Source organism: Lolium rigidum, chromosome 6 (genome assembly GCF_022539505.1).
Source record: "Lolium rigidum isolate FL_2022 chromosome 6, APGP_CSIRO_Lrig_0.1, whole genome shotgun sequence".
Taxonomy (NCBI): domain Eukaryota; kingdom Viridiplantae; phylum Streptophyta; class Magnoliopsida; order Poales; family Poaceae; genus Lolium; species Lolium rigidum.
Genome location: NC_061513.1, coordinates 222,425,836 through 222,445,677, shown reverse-complemented (window position 1 = coordinate 222,445,677; position 19,842 = coordinate 222,425,836). Strand labels below are relative to the sequence as shown.

General features: G+C 45.2%; 1 protein-coding gene across 1 annotated transcript; it reads left to right on the top strand.

Annotated features, from left to right (window-relative positions):
* The first annotated feature begins 13,555 nt into the window (after positions 1-13,555).
* Positions 13,556-15,694, top strand: LOC124663785 (FBD-associated F-box protein At1g61320-like). Its single transcript, XM_047201446.1, has 3 exons — positions 13,556-14,590; positions 14,699-14,860; positions 14,937-15,694. The coding sequence occupies exons 1-3, from the start codon at positions 13,556-13,558 to the stop codon at positions 15,345-15,347; spliced, it is 1,608 nt and encodes a 535-aa protein (XP_047057402.1). The 3' UTR covers positions 15,348-15,694.
* The last annotated feature ends 4,148 nt before the right edge of the window (positions 15,695-19,842 follow it).

Below are 19,842 nucleotides of genomic sequence, written 5' to 3'. Positions count from 1 at the left end.
TTGGATCGGCTAATCACTTCCTCTTGCAGGCCGCCGAAACTTCTAGCGAAGATGTTGAGGAGGTACCGAGGCCGTCCGCTACTCTGGATCTAGCTACCTCGACGATAGCGGCTGCCCAAGTGGCTGACCCACCCGAGTCCACGAGAGAAGCCGATTGTTACGGCGTCGGCTGTTCCTCCTTCCTTGGGAGAGGTATGTCTTCCCTCCTTGGCTTCATCAATTCCCCCATTGCCTGCTAAACTCACTTTGTTTACCCTATCAGGGTTGTGATCTCTCGAGTTTGCTTCCGTTCGACCCAGAATCCATCGAACCAGCTTCTTCCAAAGCAAGTGGAGAGCCGAACCCTAGTACGGTTCGTGGTCCACTCCAGCGTCTCAGAGACTTGCTTTCCGCCCGGCCGAGACTCGATTGAAAATTCCGAGGAAGCCAAAGGCATCTTCGAGGATATCCGGTCTCATCTCCCGATGACCCTGCAAGTGAAGCTCTGGCCCGCTGTTACCTTGTCGGCCTTCAAGTCAAGGGTACAAACGGCTCGCCAAAGGATTACTCTTCGCCACTCCCAACTTCCGCTAAGAGCCGACATTGCCGAGAAGTGTCGACGGCTCAATGAGAAGAAGGCTGCTCTGGACGTCAAGACGGATACTTCTGCCACTCGCGCCGAACTCGAGACCCTGCACAAGGAGCTGGAGGACCTTGAAGAGAGGGTAAGGGTGACCAAACGGCTCATCCAAGACAAGGAGGCCCTTGTTGCCCGCTCCGAAGATGAAGCAAAAGGCCTCACAACCGATCCGAAGACCGATCCGGCTGAAATCCGTTCCTCGAGCAATCGGCCGGTGACGGGCAAAGACGCAGATGACGAGGCTGAGATCGCTGAGGTGGAACGCATCCGTGTCGACGCCATTATCGCCCTTGGTGTGTTTCTTCAGTAGGGCCTTCACAGACAGATGATGTTTCGCTGGACTGGGTCTTTCTGTAATCACTACGTTTGCAACGTTCTGACTCCCTTTTTTTTTTACTGGCCGATTTTCCACCGGCTAACATTTACCATCTGTCTGGTGTGGTGACCATATGCCTCCCCCGAGCCGAATCTGTCTGGTAACTACAGATATCGGCTTTGCATTACGCCAAGGCACTGTACTCGTACGTCGGCTCTGTTGGGATTCGTGTAGCCGATGTGGTCGGCTGTTCGTTAGATCGCCGTTGGACCCAAGCGGACCGTGTGGTGAACATAATCTTAGCCGACTCGCTGGGTCAAAGCCCTCTCATGAAGGTATCGTAATACCCCTCGTGTAAATCCGGAGCACTAGGCTTCGTCGGGAGGATGAGCAACGCGTTCGCATCGGCCGATGTCTCGCCATCGGCTTTCCTGCTTGGTGGACGGGACCGGAATGGCAACTCTCCTTGATGAGTCCCGAGAGCTGGTCCCGACGGCGAGTACCGGTGGCTCATGATCTCTCGGATCACGCGCGAGCGACACGCTCCAACACGTTGACCAAGTTTTCGGAGTGGCGATGTAGCGAGTGAGCCACCAAGTAGTTGATCTCCTGCCGCAGGCCCCTGGTGCGTTCCTCCGACGGGGCAGAGAGGTCTGTCCCATCGAGTGCACCTTGCGGTGAGAATCCCTTCCATCTGATGCCATGGGAACGGGTTCTCTGAAAAGAGCCGATGAGGTCAGCTTCGAGGGTGGCCTTGATCTCGTTGTATTGTTTCTTGAGCTCGTCGAGCAGCTCCTCGTAGGTGATCGGCGTGCCGTCCGCCATCTCGGATGTAGATGGCGATGTGGTTGATGTAGACGATTGTCCCACCGGTGCGTGCCGAGAATGTGTTGACTGCCAAAACCCACCGGCGGGCAGCGGCCTTGTCAACACCGTAGAGCCGGGAAGAGCCTAGAGCTGCGGCCGGCTGAGACCCCTCCGAGCGACGGCCCGCAATGCTCTTCTGGTCACACGCGGCGATGCGAAGTGCAAGGGCGTGCCACCTGACCTATACCTGGTCAGGAAGGTGATGGGGATGCCTCGCTTAGTTTCTGCCGGGGCATACATGTAAACATTAAATACGAGCCTCGATCGGCTCTCGGGTTGTCCCGTGAATCGGCTCAAAGAGCCGATCCACCCATGATTCGTACGGGGTGCACGAATACTTGGTGGTCCTGCTTGATCAAGATAAAGCTAATGAGATCTACGACGATTTAGGGTTTTCACCGCATAATCGGATCATCCTACTCCGAGGTTGGGCCTCGCGGCCACGCACGGTGCTCGTAAGCCGATCCTAAACAAGGCCTAAAAACCAACATGAAGTTGATCCTCGGAACATCCTGTTTAGGACTTGCGAACGCCACCCTACGTGCCACCGGATCCTCCCCCTTTGTAAGGCCTAACTATTGCGGATATTAAACTAATCCTTGTAGAACAAGGAGCAATCGTAACGGATCGGATCTACTGAATAATGATCAAGCGGGAGTGCCGCCCCCACACCTGAGATAGGTGTGAGGGCGGCTAGATATGCAAGGGTTGCACTACGTAAGCATGCTTAAACGAAGAACAATGCTAACCCTAACACATCTACGATAACTACGTTGCTCGCCATCAAAAGCGCTTCAGTACGAGCAACGCATGAACAACGTGGGGCTTGTGCTGCCTAGATCGCAAGATGCGATCTAGGCCACATGTCGCTTACCTGATAGAAACCCTCGAGACGAAGGAGTTGGCGATGCGCCGAGATTGGTTTGTTTGGGGTTGAACGTGAGTTGTTGTTTATTCTATAAACCCTAGATACATATTTATAGTCCAGGGGACTTTCTAATGTGGGCGTGCACTAAACCGTGCGCGAGATAAACCCTAACTTTTAAGATAGATACAATCTGCTATAATTAAAGATACACGGGCAAACTAGCCCAACTTCTCCGTGCAAGGCCGCTTCATAGATCTTCAATGTGTAATCTTCCAAGCCCATCTTGATCGCGGCCTACCTCCTGATTTAGCCAAAATCTGGTGATAACAATACCATGCTATAATTGTATTAACCGAAACATTGATACATGTGTGTTATGTAAACAACAATGAGTCCCTAGTAAGCCTCTTGTATAACTAGCTTGTTGATTAATAGATGATCATAGTTTCATGATCATGAACATTGGATGTTATTAATAACAAGGTTATGTCATTATATGAATGATGTAATGGACACACCCAATTAAGCGTAGCATAAGATCACGGCATTAATTATTTGCTATAAGCTTTCGATACATAGTTACCTAGTCCTTTCGACCATGAGATCATGTAAATCACTTATACCGGAAAGGTACTTTGATTACATCAAACGCCACTGCGTAAATGGGTGGTTATAAAGGTGGGATTAAGTATCCGGAAAGTATGAGTTGAGGCATATAGATCAACAGTGGGATTTGTCCATCCCGATGACGGATAGATATACTCTGGGCCCTCTCGGTGGAATGTCGTCTAAAAGCTTGCAAGCATATGAATGGTTCATAAGAGACCACATACCACGGTACGAGTAAAGAGTACTTGTCAGGAGATGAGGTTGAACAAGGTATAGAGATACCGATGATCAAACCTCGGACAAGCAAAATATCGCGTGACAAAGGGAATCGGTATCGTATGTGAATGGTTCATTTGATCACTAAGTCATCGTTGAATATGTGGGAGCCATTATGGATCTCCAGATCCCGCTATGGGTTATTGGTTGGAGAGAGATCTCAACCATGTCTACATAGTTCGCGAACAGTAGGGTGACACACTTAAGGTTTGATGTCGTATTAGTAGATATTGAATATGGAATGGAGTTCGAAGTTTTGTTCGGAGTCTCGGATGTGATCCAGGACATCACGAGGAGTTCTGGAATGGTCCGGAGAATAATATTCATATATAGGAAGTCATATTCCAAGTTTGGAAATGATCTGGTGCATTTATGGAAGGTTCTAGAAGGTTCTAGAAAAGTCCGAAGAAATCACTATGGAAGGCGGAGTCCCGGAGGGACTCCACCTAGCATGGCCGGCCAGCCCTAGGGGGTGGAGTCCCAGGTGGACTCCACCTAAGGTGGCCGGCCACCCCCCCTCATGGAAAGGTGGGAGTCCCACCTCAAGTGGGAATCCCACCTTGGGTAGGTTTCCCTACACATGGAAGGTTTTGGTTTTGGGTCTTATTCGAAGACTTGTAGTCCAACACTTGGGGGTTCCACCTATATAATGAGGGACAAGGGGAGGGGGCCGGCCACCTTAAGCCATAGCTTGGCCGCACCCCCTAAGTGGCCGACCACCCCTCTCCCAAACCCTAGCCGCCCACCTCCTCCACCTCTCCCGCAAACGCTTAGCGAAGCTCCGCCGGAGATCTCCATCGACACCGCCCCCATGCAGTCGTGCTGCCGGGATTCAAGGAGGAGCTACTACTTCCGCTCCCCGCTGGAACGGGGAGAAGGACGTCGTCTTCATCAACACCGAACATGTGACCGAGTACGGAGGTGCTGCCCGATTGTGGCACCGTCAAGATCTTCTACGCGCTTTTGAAAGCGGCAAGTGATCATCTACCGCAGCAACGAGAGCCTCCTCTTGTAGGCTTTGGAAATCTTCAAGGGTTAGTCTCGTTCATCCCCTCGTTGCATCTTGGCTTGGATTGCGTTCTCGCGATAGGAATTTTTTTGTTTTGTATGCTACGAATCCCTACAGTGATATCAGAGACGTGTCTATGCATAGATGGTTGCACGAGTAGAACACAATTGTTTTGTGGGCGTTGATGCTTTGTTGTCTTTAGTTTGAGTACTTTGCATCTTTGTGGCATAGTGGGATGAAGCGGCTCGGGCTAACTTTACATGATCGCGTTCATGAGATTTGCTCCACGCTCGACATGCAACTTGTATTGCATAAGTGGCTTTGCGGGTGTCTGTCTCTCCTACTATAGTGAAGATTCAATTTACTCTTCTATTGACAACACTAGTATCACCGTTGTGGTTCATGTTGGTAGGTAGATTAGATCTTACTCGAAAACCCTAAACCACGTAAAATATGCAAACCAAATTAGAGACGTCTAACTTGTTTTTGCAGGGTTTGGTGATGTGATATGGCCATAATGTGATGATGAATATGTATGAGATGATCATTATTGTATTGTGGCAACCGGCAGGAGCCTTATGGTTGTCTTTAAATTTCATGTTGAGTAGTATTTCAAAGAAGTTGTAATAGTTGCTACATGGGAGAACAATCATGAAGACGGCGCCATTGACCTTGACGCTACGTCGACGATGATGGAGATCATGTCCGTTGATGATGGAGATCATGTACGTGCTTTGGATATGAAGATCAAAGGCGCAAAGACAAAGGGGCCATATCATATCACATATGAATTGCATGTGATGTTAATCCTTTTTATGCATCTTATTTTGCTTAGATCGCAACGGTAGCATTATAAGACGATCCCTCTCACTAAAATATCAAGATAATAAAGTGTTCATCCTTAGTAGCACCGTTACTAATACTTGTCGTTTCGAAACATCTCGTGATGATCGGGTATGATAGATTCAACAAGTGTATACAACGGGTGCAAGCCAGTTTTACACACGTGGATACTAAGGTTGCCTTGACGAGACTAGCATGTACAGACATGGTCTCGGAACACGTGATACCGAAAGGTAGAGCATGAATCATATGATTGATATGATGAACACTTTGAGTGTTCGCCATTGAAGTTACATCTCGTCTCGTGATGATCGGGCTTGGTGTAGTGGATTTGGTTTGTGTGATCACTAAGACAATGCGAGGGATATTGTTTTGAGTGGGAGTTCACCTAGATTTTTAATTTTGTTGAATTAAAATTTGAACTCAATTTGTCATAAACTTAGTCTAAACTATTGCAAATATCTGTTGTAGATTATGGCGTCCCCAATCAATTCTAACCAGTTCCTAGAGAAAGAAAAGCTTAAGAGCAACGGTAGCAACTTCACCGATTGGTTCCGTCATGTGAGGATTTTCCTCGCTGGCGGAAATCTGCAATATGTGCTTGATGCACCGCTAGGTGACCCTCCTGCAGAAACTGAAACCGATGAAGTAAAGAATGTTTACACGACTCGGAAAACTCGTTACTCTCAAGTTCAGTGTGCCATCCTATGCAGTCTAGAAGCCGATCTTCAAAAACGTTTTGAGCACCACGATCCTCATGAGTTGGTCAATGAGCTGATGAGTAGTCATTAATGATGAGATAAAATATTATGATGCCATTATATTTTTGTGGATTATGCTTTAGTGACTACCGCTTTTACACTGAATAGAGCATCATCATGATCCGTTGAAATGACACCATACGAGTGATGGCATGGGTATAAACCCTAATAGTCCTTTCTTAAATTTTGGTATGCATAGCATAAGTAAATAAGTTTACAACCAAAATCGGATGAATGTCTTTGTTGGTTATCCCAGAGATTTGATTGGGAATCCTTTCCACTATGAAGTAAAAGACAAAAGTGTTTGTTAATGTTACTTGCTTATTTCCAAGAAATTGTTTTCTAGCGAAGTATTTGAGCGGGAGGACAATAGAACTTGATAAGGTTTATGAACCTGAGCATAATGATCAGAGTAGCGCAGCATCGGAAATGGTTCCGGAAAGCGGCCACGACGATCATGGCTCCCATGACTACAAAGTGTTTTAGCTATGGAGATCGAAGTACATATTGAAACTTGTAGGTATGGTTTACTTTGTGATCAAATAAATGATTTGTGGACAAATGATTGATTTTGAACAATGATAAACCAACTACAAACGAAGAAGTTATGATGGGCCCTGACTCCGTTAAAATGGCTATGCGCCATGAAATCCAAGATAGATGAATACTTTTTTGGATCTATAAAATTGATGGACTTGGATAGAATATCCTTGAAGAAGCTCGACTTGTCGAAAAGTTATTTACGACATAGTTCAAAAGGTTGACTACGATAAGATTAGATCTTTCGTAGCGATGCTTATAGTCTATGTGGATTATTCTAGTGATCGCTACATATTTTTTTATGAGATATGCTAGTAGGATGGCAAAATATATTACTTAACAGAAGTGTGTATTAAAGGTGTATACAAGATACAACCAAGAGTTTTGCTAGTCCGTGGAATACTAGATAGGTATACAAACTTAAATTGGATGAAGTAAGTATCGCGGAGTTGGAATCTTCACCAGATGAAATAGTCAAAGAGTTTTTTGATTTCATCAGAAACGATGAAGATGCTTGCATTTGCAAGAAATTAAGTGGGAGCGCTGAGACATATTTATAATACTTTATGTAGATGACATATCGTTGATTATAAGTGATGTAATTATATACTTGATGTGAATAAAAGGTTTCATTGAGAATTAACTTCAGTGAAAGGATATGGATTGAAACATATTTAGTGTCAAGATCTATGAAGATAGATTGAAACACATAATAAGTTTAAGTCAAAGTACATATAATGGATATTGAAGTAGTTCAATATAGGAATATTAAAGAAGGTGTTCTTTTCATGCGAAGGTTTTACAAGACTTGAGTGTATCTGACACTCAATGAGTAAAAACACATGAGTGATTTCAGATCACGATTAATATGTACACAATCAGATATCCTGTGCTCTAAAGTGTTATGAGCATGTACCAGAATGATTCATGTGATGATCATTGATCAAACAGTAAAGAATATCCCTGAGTGCTTTAGAAGAACCAAGGATATTAGTTTTGTATGGGAAATGACAAACAAATCGCTGTAAGGTGTTGCACCGATATTAGTTTGGTCACATATAAAAATAAAAATTTCAATCTCAATTAGGCTAAGTGTTGTTTAAAAGGTAGCACAATGAGCTAGAAGTTGTCTATGCTAGATTTAGATGAGTTCTAAATATTGTGACGGATTCTACAAACGAAGGCAGAGTATGTCATTGTTTTGATAGTGACTGAGGATGTTTTAAGTCGAGGAGTTCTTTGAGAACTTGGTGTAGTTCCGATAGTGTCAGAACTTTGAATCTATATTGTGTATGACAATATTAGTGACATATTTCAGACCACGGAATTAAGGTTCCACCAGAAGACCTAACATATTTAATGCCGACTCATTTGGAAAATGAGTGATGCGTGAAGACGCAAATGAATTGCAAAATACATACGTTTCTGAGCATGTCAGATCCGTTGACTAAAACCTCTCCCGTAAGCAAAACATGATAAAGCACCAGAAGGCCAAGGTGTTATATCTTTACAAATGTAAACTAGATTATTGACTCTAGTGCAAGTGGGAGACTGTTGGAGATATACCCAAGAGGCAATAATAAAATGGTTATTATAATATATCTTTGTGTTTATGATAAATGTTTGCATACCATGCTATAATTGTATTAACCGAAACATTGATACATGTGTGTTATGTGAATAACAAGGAGTCCCTAGTAAGCCTCTTGTATAACTAGCTTGTTGATTAATAGATGATCATGGTTTCGTGATCATGAACATTGGATGTTATTAATAACAAGGTTATGTCATTGATGAATGATGTAATGGACACACCCAATTAAGCGTAGCATAAGATCACGTCATTAAGTTCATTTGCTATAAGCTTTCGATACATAGTTACCTAGTCCTTCGACCATGAGATCATGTAAATCACTTATGCCGGAAGGGTACTTTGATTACATCAAACGCCACTGCGTAAATGGATGGTTATAAAGGTGGGATTAAGTATTCAGAAAGTATGAGTTGAGGCATATGGATCAAGAGTGGGATTTTGTCCATCCCGATGACGGATAGATATACTCTGGGCCCTCTCGGTGGAATGTCGTCTAATTAGCTTGCAAGAATATGAATGGTTCATAAGAGATGACATACCACGATACGAGTAAAGAGTACTTGTCGGAGACGAGGTTGAACGAGGTATAGAGATACCGATGATCAAACCTCGGACAAGTAAAATATCGCGTGACAAAAGGAATCGGTATCGTATGTAAATGGTTCAATCGATCACTAAGTTATCGTTGAATATGTGGGAGCCATTATGGATCTCCAGATCCCGCTATTGGTTATTGGTCGGAGAAGAGTCTCGACCATGTCTGCATAGTTCACGAACCGTAGGGTGACACACTTAAGGTTTGATATCGTTTTAAGTAGATATGGAATATGGAATGGAGTTCGAATGTTTGTTCGGAGTCTCGGATGGGACCCAGGACATCACGAGGAGGTCCGGAATGGTCCAGAGAATAAGATTCATATATGGGAAGTCATTTTCCGGGGTTCGGAAAAAGTCCGGTATTTTGACCGGAGCTTCTAGAAGGTTTTGGAAGGACCGGAATAGTCCGGAATGTTGTGGAAGGTTCCGAAGTGTCCGGGACGACCCGGGCTGTCTAAGGAAGTCCGTTGGGTTCCATAATAGGTGTATCCATGTTTTCCTTAAGGGTTAAGAAGTTTCCCCTAAAACAGATTCGGATTTGGCAAAAGAGTCCTAGTTCTGGTAGGTTTCGGTCGACGAAACCTACCGGAACTCTCCCAAACTTTGGGGGCAGGTCTTGGACGACCCAAGGACCTTTTCCACCTATAAAAGGAGGGCAAGGGGAGCGCCAAGAGGTGCACAAGTCGCAGTCCTTGCCCCCTCTCCCCAAACCCTAGCCGCCCCTTCCTCCTCCTCCCTCTTGCACGGCTACGGCGAAGCCCTGCAGGATTTCTCCACCACCACCGCCACCACGCCGTCGTGCTGGCGGGATTCCGAGGAGGATCTACTACTTCTGCTGCCCGCTGGAACGGGGAGAAGGACGTCGTCATCAACACCGAACGTGTGACCGAGTACGGAGGTGCTGCCCGACTGTGGCACCGTCAAGATCTTCTACGCGCTTTCGAAAGCGGCAAGTGATCGACTACAACAACAAAGAGATCTAATCTCGTAGGCTTTGGAAATCTTCGAGGGTTAGTCTCATGATCTTCTCGTTGCTACCATCTTCTAGATTGCATCTTGGCTTGGTTTTCGTTCTTGCGGTAGGAAATTTTTTGTTTTCTATGCTACGAATCCCATCAGAAACAACCTAACAAGGAACGAAACCCTCCACCGACGAGAGGCCGTGGTCCACCACACCTCCAAGGCCCCAAGGCAACCGGAGGCGGACGGACCGACAGCGTCGCCAGCGAGGGGACGGAACCCTAGATGGGTTTTCCTGGCCGCCTTTCTATCACCTCCTCCCGAGTCTAGCGTACCGGTTCGGTTCTCTGGTCTGTTGAAATGTCTACCATGTCAAATCTATATGTGTACTATGAAAATATATATTGCATTATATGTGCTTTACACCTCTAAACTTGTCCTAAAGTTCAGTTACAACCCTTACTTCTGATTTGGTTAGGTTCCTTCATGTGGTTTTGATTGGTGCGGCTGCTAATGGGTCAGGTATGTGAAAGCACATATTTGCTCTCGAGACAGAACCATCGCTCACGAGAGCCAACGCTAGCTGGGTCGTGCCAAACATTCAAATATGGCTGAAATAATTTGGACGGATAACTAATATACCGGGCCTGGATGAAATGGACTAATTTCACCCCAAAATTCAATGCTTTCGGACGAAATCCAAAACCTTCGGCACTTTCGGTTTAGGTGAAAAGATTGGTGGTTACCTCATCACGTCCTTACGCACGTGCGACCGGTGATTCTTCATCCAGTTCTGCAGGCGGCAACATGGTCCACGCTGAGGGTGGACGCCTCCCCTCTGCCTTCTCCATCATAGATATTTACAGTATATAGTAAAATACCCATAAAAAGAAAAATTACACTCACAATTCATCACAAAAAGTGGGCCCTTCACTACATGGCTCTCTTCGTCCTTTTTTTCCAAGCCGGCCGTACCATTTTACAAAGCCATATATCCAGGGGTGTAACCATGTGTATGCCAGGGGGGCCACTGCCCCCCCCCCCCCAGACATGAAAAAATTAGTGAAGAAATTTTTATTTTAGGGTTTTAAATTAGAAAACATAGACTAATTTGCTCCCCAACATGGTGTGTTTTCTCTTTTGCCCCCCAACCAATCTGTGCTAGCTCACCACTGCATATATCCCTGTGGACATTGCAACGATTGTGCCCACTTCTAGACGAGGCACTTGTGGTGACTTCGTCAATCTTAAGATCCGTCGGATGAAGTTTCTTGGACGCAGTCTTTCGGAGGTGCTCATAGAGGTAGGGTATGCATGCGGGCGTTCATAGGGATGAGTGTACGTACGTATATGTGAGCGTGTACGTTTGTACTGTGTTTCACAAAAAAAATGTAGAAATGCTGTAACGGGTGCAAAGTGAACTGAGACAATACTGACAGGAACAAACTTCGAAGTGCACTAAGATGTCAATAGATACATACATACCTACCCGAGGTCACACCAAGACCCCATCCAGATACATACATTCTGCTACAGCCATACTGGCTCGGTATGGTACAACAAAGTTTGGAAAAGTGTACTTCTGTAATTATCTATAACTAGCATAGACGCCAGAGCCTAGCTTAATTGGTTGGAGAAGTGGGTGTACAAATTCAATACCCGAGTTCAAATTCTCACGGACGCAAATTTAGGTTTCTATTTATACTTGAGGTCCAGGCTAGACGCCCTGCCGACGAAATTCATTGTGCGATCAATGCCTGAAGATTGCTGGATTGGGTGCTTTCGGTTGTGCGCACCCATATTTTTTATCTGACCGTTTGGTTTCAGAGGGAGCGCTTCAAAGCTCTGCTGGCTGTTAATATCATGGAGTTTTCTTTCCATGGTGCTGGCGGAGAAGGTCATGAAAGCCGAGATCGGTGGAAGAGCAACGTTGGCCGGATCTTGGTGGTGAGGTGGAATTGGCTTGGAGCTTCGTGACTTCGAACATCGACTTGTATGTGGGGGCGACTGCACAGGAGAAGTTCAGAGTTCTATCTTTCAGGGTGAAAATTCAAGGTCTGGTCTTAACTGGTTGTGCCTGGCAACGTTCTTGTTGAAGGTATTGTTTTGAGAGAGAGGACTTTCTTCAGGGTGAAAACCTAAGATCTGTGATCGGGCGACGACAATGTTTGTGCACTGTTTCCTTCTTGGAGGCGTCGCTTATGGAGAAGCTGATCTTCTGGTGTTGTCTTGGTGGTGTCAGAGTTGCTGTTTAGTGTTTTTGATCTCTGTAGCGGGGCTTTTCTTTTTTGTAATTCTTATATCTCTTTTGGTTGTGTGCATCCTTTATGCCATTAGGGCATGATGTTATTGCAGAGAATGGGTGTAATTGGTATCTACGCGATATTAATATATGCTCTTTATCGGAAAAAAATCTAGAACTACCATATTAGAACTCCGTAAGCTGAACGGGTGACAAAAGCAATATGCCATAGACTGGAAAAATGCCCTCCAGGCATTTAGGTTTCAAATGATCTACGAAATCATGTTGGGTAAAAAGATGCTTCTCTAGAGAGGACAAATGTAATTGGAGCATGGATGCTTCTATTTCAAATTTTTCAGTATCCATGGACATAAATATATGTTCATCTAGTTATGTTGTGAGGATAAATGAGCTTCACTTGAAGTGACTTATATGCTGAAGAACTGAATAAAAAGAAATGGTAGAACTAACACTGAATCAGATCCATCTTGGTGAGCAAGTAAACACCTTCCATGTCATACACTGCACTGGGTCATTTGATTTTCCTTGTAAAACCCATTCTACTCACCAGCATTGCAAGTAGGACATGGTGTCTCTCCACGACCCTCGCAATAAACATTAGAATATGGACATTGCTAACAGCGAAATGGCATCCCGCGTCACCTCTCTCTACATGTACTAGTCTGCGATTGATTTGCCATGGGCAGCGTCTCCACGACCCTCTAACTCAGTGACGGGAGCACTTCTCCATCACCGGGGAGAAGTGCTCCCGTCACTGAGTTAGAGGGCGCCGACAGTGGGAGGGGATGAGCGAGTTGAGGATGATCTCCGGCTAGGTAGCTCTTGGACGATGACTTCAAGCTTTTTTTGAAACCTGATGACTTCAAGATTCGTGCAAGATGGTGACTTCAAGATTCGTGCAGTCTACCCGATGCTTTGGCCATTCAAAAAGGATGCTCAGTTTATAGTTTTTGTAAAATATATTAGTGGGTCTGGTCCTACAGATTTTGGTTCCGGTCCCACACTTTTAGTTTCGTCCGTTTGGTTCCGTCTATTTATCACAATCAGATCAGGCGGATAAATGGTTATTAAAAATGACAACCATTGTAAAACTTGTATAAAACATTTCTCGTCTTACACTTGTTTCAGTCAAGCAAGCACTTATAGCGTACCCGTTGAACCGCGCGCACGCCTCCTTGCCTAGAAAGCAGCCGCGACGTCGCTCTCACTCGCCTCACCCTGCCTGATCTTGCACTAGTTTCAGTCAAATCTTGCAAGGGAAGGCAACTGAACATTTCCACGGGACACTGGTTGAACTTGTTATTATCTATAAAAAGCTCAGACCAAGCAGGCAAGCACTCCCACAATGCAACTGCAAAGTCGCAGTACCAGGCAACTGAAAAAGAAAGAGGCTCTAAAATTGCTCAAGTGCGCGCGCGCCAAGCTAATATATAATGGAGCTCGAATCCAACCCAGCAAAGAAGTGTGCCAAGCCCAAGGGAGAAGAAGCATCATCCGAGGAGGACCGGCTGAGCGGCCTCCCCGACGACGTCCTCCACTCCATCCTCGGCGTGCTTCCGCTGAAGCACGCCGTCCGCACCAGCGCCCTCTCCACGAGGTGGGCGCACAAATGGCTCCACGCTCTCGCCGCGTCGGCGGTCCTCGACTTCACCGACCGCGACTTGGTCCGCGGCCAGTCACCGGCGCAGATCACGGCCACGGTGGACCGCGTCCTCGCGATCCACGGCGCGGCGCCCATCCACGTGCTCCGCGTGGTGCTGTCCCCGCCCGACGCCGACGCGCTCGGGCGGGATGTCGTCGTCGGGTGGGTCGCGGCCGCCCTGGGGAGGGGCGCAAGGGAGGTCGGGGTGGACCTGGTGCGGCGTGGCGTCCTGGACGACGGCGACGGCCGCGTATCACTCTTGCAGCTTCCTGGGGGCCTGTTCCAGGTCGAGAACTCGCTGTCGGTGCTTAGCCTGGGCCGGTGCAGCCTCGGCGACGTCCCTCCCGGGGCGGCGGGGCTCGCCGGCTTGACATCCCTCTCCCTCGACCGCGTCGACGTCACCGACGATGATGTCCGGGACGTGGTCTCGGAGTGCCGGCTGCTCGAGTTCCTGAGCCTGAGGAGCTGCCACCTCCTCGTGTCGGTGAGGGTCGCCGGCGAGAGGCTGCGGGGCCTGGAGATCGTGGGCTGCCTGTCCATGCGCCATCTGCGGGTGGCCGCGCCCGCGCTCGAGTCCTTGGCATACCACGGGGAAATCCTATACTACAGAGACGACGCCTACGAGACTGCTCCCGTCGAGTTCATCGGCAAAGATGGCACGAGGAGGACGCTCTCGGATGCGGTCACGCCGGAGCTACGAGACGCGTACCTGTCCCACCTCGGCTTGGGCGGATACGACGAGCTGATTCACGAGTTCGCCTACTCAGGCTTCTTGGAGGAGGTCGCCCATGCCAGGATTTTGACACTTTGCTCCGTGGGCTTACTGGTACGATGCTCAAACTATTTCTTGCCAACCGAACCATTCAACGCATCATCATTAGCATCTAAATTCAAGCAATGTATTGACCATTAGTACGTATTGGTTACCCGTCAGCACATCGAAGAAACCCGAACATTTTACGAGCTCACTATGGATACCCCGAACCTAGAAGAAGTGCAGCTGCTTATGGACACCATGAGCGACGGTGATGTCAGTCGTTTCTGTGGCTTCTTCGGGCTCACCGAACCGCCCCTCCTCGAGCGACTCTTCGTCCGGGTAAACATACTTTTCCTCGTCAATGCCATTCATTGTCGCCTCATCACATCAGCGAATTCTCGGATCGTACTTGCAGCTCCCAGCCGCCGCTTGCGAGGACACTACTGAAGATACCTGCAGCGGCACGATTGCAACCGGCGAGGACGCGGATATTGTACTCGACTACGAGATTGCTCTCGACCATCTGACGTTCATCAAGGTGATCAACTTCCGGGGGACGACGCGCGAGCTGAGGCTGCTCAGGTTCCTCCTGCGCAGGGCTCCTGTCCTCGAGCAGCTGGTGCTCCTCATCCCTGAAGAAAACGAGGGCACTCCGGGAGACCATGACCAACACAAGAAACTCAGCCTGCTCCTTAAGATCGTCCAAAAACACGTGACAGAGATCCAGAAGGCGTGGCTGTGGCAAGACGCTCATGTCACTGTGTGCCGGCCGAGGGAGGACCATAGCCGGAGCCCTGCGCATACCAAGTACTACCACGAGGATTAGGCACACCTTCCTGAACGGATTACGCAAAGCAAAACATCACCATCTAATCTAATTTCAATATAAACAGACAGAAATATAGAGACCTACTCCCTCCGGTCTGATAAGATTGACGCGAGGGGTGTATACCAATAAGCCTATGAACGCATAAAGGTCGCCTCTATTAAATACGACTAGAGGGAGTAATACTCTGTCTAGCTCGTGTGGTCTTTGTTAGGTTCAGTTCAGTTAAGCATGTCGCTGGGTTCAGTTAGCTCTATTTTCTTTCCGGTTTCTACAGTTAGCAAATTATACCGGGCCGTCATGGCTTCGTGGGATGCATGAGCTCAGCGATTGTCAGCAGCCCAGTACTCAACTCACTCAATCTGGCAATTATACAAGAATTTGGTGAACAATTTCAGATACAGGATAACTGGCAAGACGGAGAAAGGGATGAGCGAGGTATCGATGGTTGACTGGATGATCAAAGGGGGACAACAATAACCTCATATTCATAAGGAGGAGTTAATGGCATCCGCAGTCACATAACTTGTCTCGCATGTGCACACATGTTGCAAAATAAACTAACTGATCACACAACTTATCTCCCATGTGCACTTAAGTCACACATATTGCAAAATAAACTAACCGATCACACAACTTGTCTCGCATGTGCACTTAAGTCACACATGTTGCAAAATAAACTAACTGATCACACAACTTGCAAAATATATGCACCCCAGGTCACAAAATAGTTTGATGTCTGGTCTTTGGCAAAAACCGGTCACGCGCAGGACACCTGAGTTAGAAGGGGCGGTCATATTCTGTACTTTTTCTCAATTTTGACTGAACAATGTACCTCACGTGACCCCCACGTGACCGGTTTTTTGCCAAAAGCCAAACATCAAACAGTTTTATGACCTGGGGTGCGCACGTTTCATAAGTTGTGTGACCGGATAATTTGTTTTGCAACATGTGTTACTTAAGAGCACATGCGAAATAAGTTGTGTGACCCTAGATGCCATTAACTCCATAAGGAGCTACCAGCAGAGGAACATGCGTAAGGAAGCATACCATGAAGATGGAGGTCGGAGAAGGCCGGCAGAGCCGTCTTGCATAAAGGGGGTTTGGAGAAGAGGCCAATGTGTGAGTGAGAACATGGTTAATCATGGGGAGCAACCTGAACCTCGTATTCCCATCGAGCTTAGAGGTTGCCAGAATTCTAAAGCATAGTTTAAAATAGCGATCTATTTCATTTAGTAGTACTTTTTCGGAGACTATGAAAGACTATAACCAGACTATAACAGGCAATTCCATTTAATGCTTTTTTAAAATAGAATATTTCAATCACATCTTACCAAAAAAAAAAGGAAAACTATGCTCAAACACGATTCATGATACAATTTATTTAACTGTTCAAGAAAAACAAGTATTTAATTATTCAACTCACAAATTTTATATAATTATATTAAATGTAAATTCGGAAAAAATAGAAAATAAATTGAAAATATAGGAGATTTAGCGGCTAAGTTAGGGGAAAGTTAAAGCGTAGCCTGAGCTACACATCTACTATTTTTTACAACATTTAAATTCAACATTTAAAGTTTCAAAAAAATCTTTAAAAAAAACTAAATGTAGCTAATGATGTACTCTACCACTGTGCAAAATTTTAGGATGAAATACGTTATATTAGAGGCTACACAACAATGACAAATTCTCACAAATGTTGAAGGTTTCAAAAATATGTATTGTTCACGTTTTCAGATCCATGAATTTGTAAAATTGACACCGCCCAAAATACTGAGTCTTTCGTATTGTTTTTTTTTCACGGTCATAGAGTACATCATTGTCTACCTATAGAAATTGTGTCCCTAATTTTTTGAAACTATAAAATGCCATTTTCAGATTTTTGAAAAAACGAGCTCCATGTAGCCCGAGCTACAAAATGCCACGATCATAAATTAGATGCGAATTAGGGACTAAATAGGGCTATAACCAATTAGTAGCGACTTTTTTCTCATTTAACCTATAAATGGTATAGCCGTAGCGGTAGGTCTTCCAAAAGACTATAGCTGAGCTATAGCTAGGGTATAGCCAACTATTTAAAACTTTCTTCTAAAGACACGGTTTATGTGGTCTAAACACAATAGGCAATAACTGAGAATGAAAAAGAAATCATAGCGAGAGACATAATATTTATCGTGGAAAATCCTTTTAACAAAGAGAGGTAAAAATCTCAGGCGCTACGAGACTAGGCCTCAGCAATCAGCCTACGAGGACTAGTCACACATGATTATATTAACAAGTATAAACAATGTATTTGAAAAGCTCGAAGTGATGAATAACAATTAATCTTACGCTTACAATATCGGCAATCGTGATGGAAACAATAATACAAAGTAGATGAGGGGAGATGGTGATGGTGATGCTGGATGAGGTGGTGGAGTCGATGGGGCCAGCGATAGAGCTTTGGTGGAGATGAGATCTGATTGTGGCGGTGGAATGAGGTTTGCGTGGTGTTCTCTCCCTCAAACTCTTTGGGTGCCTTCACAATAAATACTTGGTTCTACAAGGCGGTGCGAGACCCATACATGTGAGGATGATCGTACAAGTCGTCGTTAAAGCCTTTGTTGGTCGACTTGGAGGCCTTGTTGATTAGCAATAAGTGGCAGGTCTAGAGAGGTATTTTCATCATAATGACTAAAGATACCTGGTTTAAACAACTACAAAGATGAGTATTTTTACCACTCATTAGCCTTCTGATTCCCCTTTATGGAGTGCTCTTTTTAAAATAAAATATGATTTCTTTGATACATGATCATTCAAATGGTGAGATACTTGTTTTCTGGAAGATAGGTGGCCAGGTGACATGCCTCTATCACATCAATATACCATCCTTTATAACATAGCCAATCAAAAAACAACTTTGGCTTGTTGATGCTATGCCTCAAGTACTATTTAACAAAGGTCTTAAACATACTTTGATAGGGAATAGTGGAGAAAGGTGGCTTCTCCAGCTAGGGGCTTGATGGATGTTCATCTAACAGATCAACTAGATGCTTTTGTTTGGAAGTTAACAATAGCAGGTTTATTTGCAGTTAAATCTTTGTATGTAGACCATATGAACGATCATACTAGATTTTTCGAAAATACATAGCAGAAAGGAATTGGCAAAGGTAGTAAAAAAAATGTTGCTTTTGTGATGAAGATGAATCAATTCAACAAAAAAAATCAACATTTCTTTATTTCATGTCCTTTAGCTAAGGTGGTGTGACTCATTGTTCATATGGCTTTCAATATTATTCCACCCACTAACATTATAAATTTTCTGGCAAATTGGTTAGCGGGGGTTGGCAAGAAAAATAAAGCGTAAATCCGAGTGGGTGCACGTGATTTACTTTGAGCGATATGAAACACCAGAAACAACTATATCTTTAACAATGCAAATTTGAGTTATTTTATGCAGGTTATCCCCCTCTTGGCAACTTACTGGATTCGTACGTGGTATTACCTACATCCAACGAACAAGCGACACGATGTGGTTACTAGGTGTAGACGTGTGGAGAGGTTGCTAGAGGGTTATACGCCTAATTCTGCGGGCGTTTTGATCGTAGAATAACATATTGATGCAAAGTTACTTTTATTTTCTTCTTTGTTTAGACGATTGATCCATGTATCAACTATGTATGACCCATGCATCAATCGAAACTTGATACTTGATGTTTAATAAACAAATAAAAAATGCATCAATCGATGCAGAGGCTATGGCTAAGTCACCATTTCGGAAAAAAGAAAGTAGTAGTTAAATATTCTTATGAACTAGTCGATGAAATTATGTTGCTACTTTTCATTTGACAAAAATCCGCCCATGTGGCTGAATCAAGTACTTTTTTTATTGGAACAGGCGATGATGCCCCCGTTTAGCAATTACCGTATCTCATATGGTCTAGTAAAAATGTTTTTGTTGCCACGGTTAGTGACAAATCTAGAAACTTCAAGAAGCCTAATCAAACATGTCTAAGTTGCCATATTTTTGATAACTTTTCATAGAAAATCAAGTGATGTAAGCCATCGTTCGGCTGGGAAGTCGGCTGCTCATGTTGTAGGGATGCTGAATCCGCCTATGACCAGAGTAATGATGTCCACAATAAAAAAAAGTATCTATGCAGCGATGAAGGTTGCCAAGAAAATATGGATGGACCAATAGGTTAAAGTAGGCTAAAATCGGATGTTAATTAGAGCAGATACAACGGGTCGCTTGTTTAGGGGCGCTAGGAAATAAATCCTGGCTGTTTTTCTGGTTTCCTTGCAGTTAGCTGGTGATTTTTTTGGCATCGATGAAAAAAGGAGGAGTCGGCCGCTTAGAAATCAGGAACAAAATACTACTTCTAGCGCCTGGTGCTTATGCAACTTCCAGTTTAGCGCCTACACAAGCGTCTTGGAATGTACATGCCCTTAGTATGCTAAATTTTAGACGTCATAGGCATAACTTTCCTGGGCTGGGTGGGCCACCACCCAG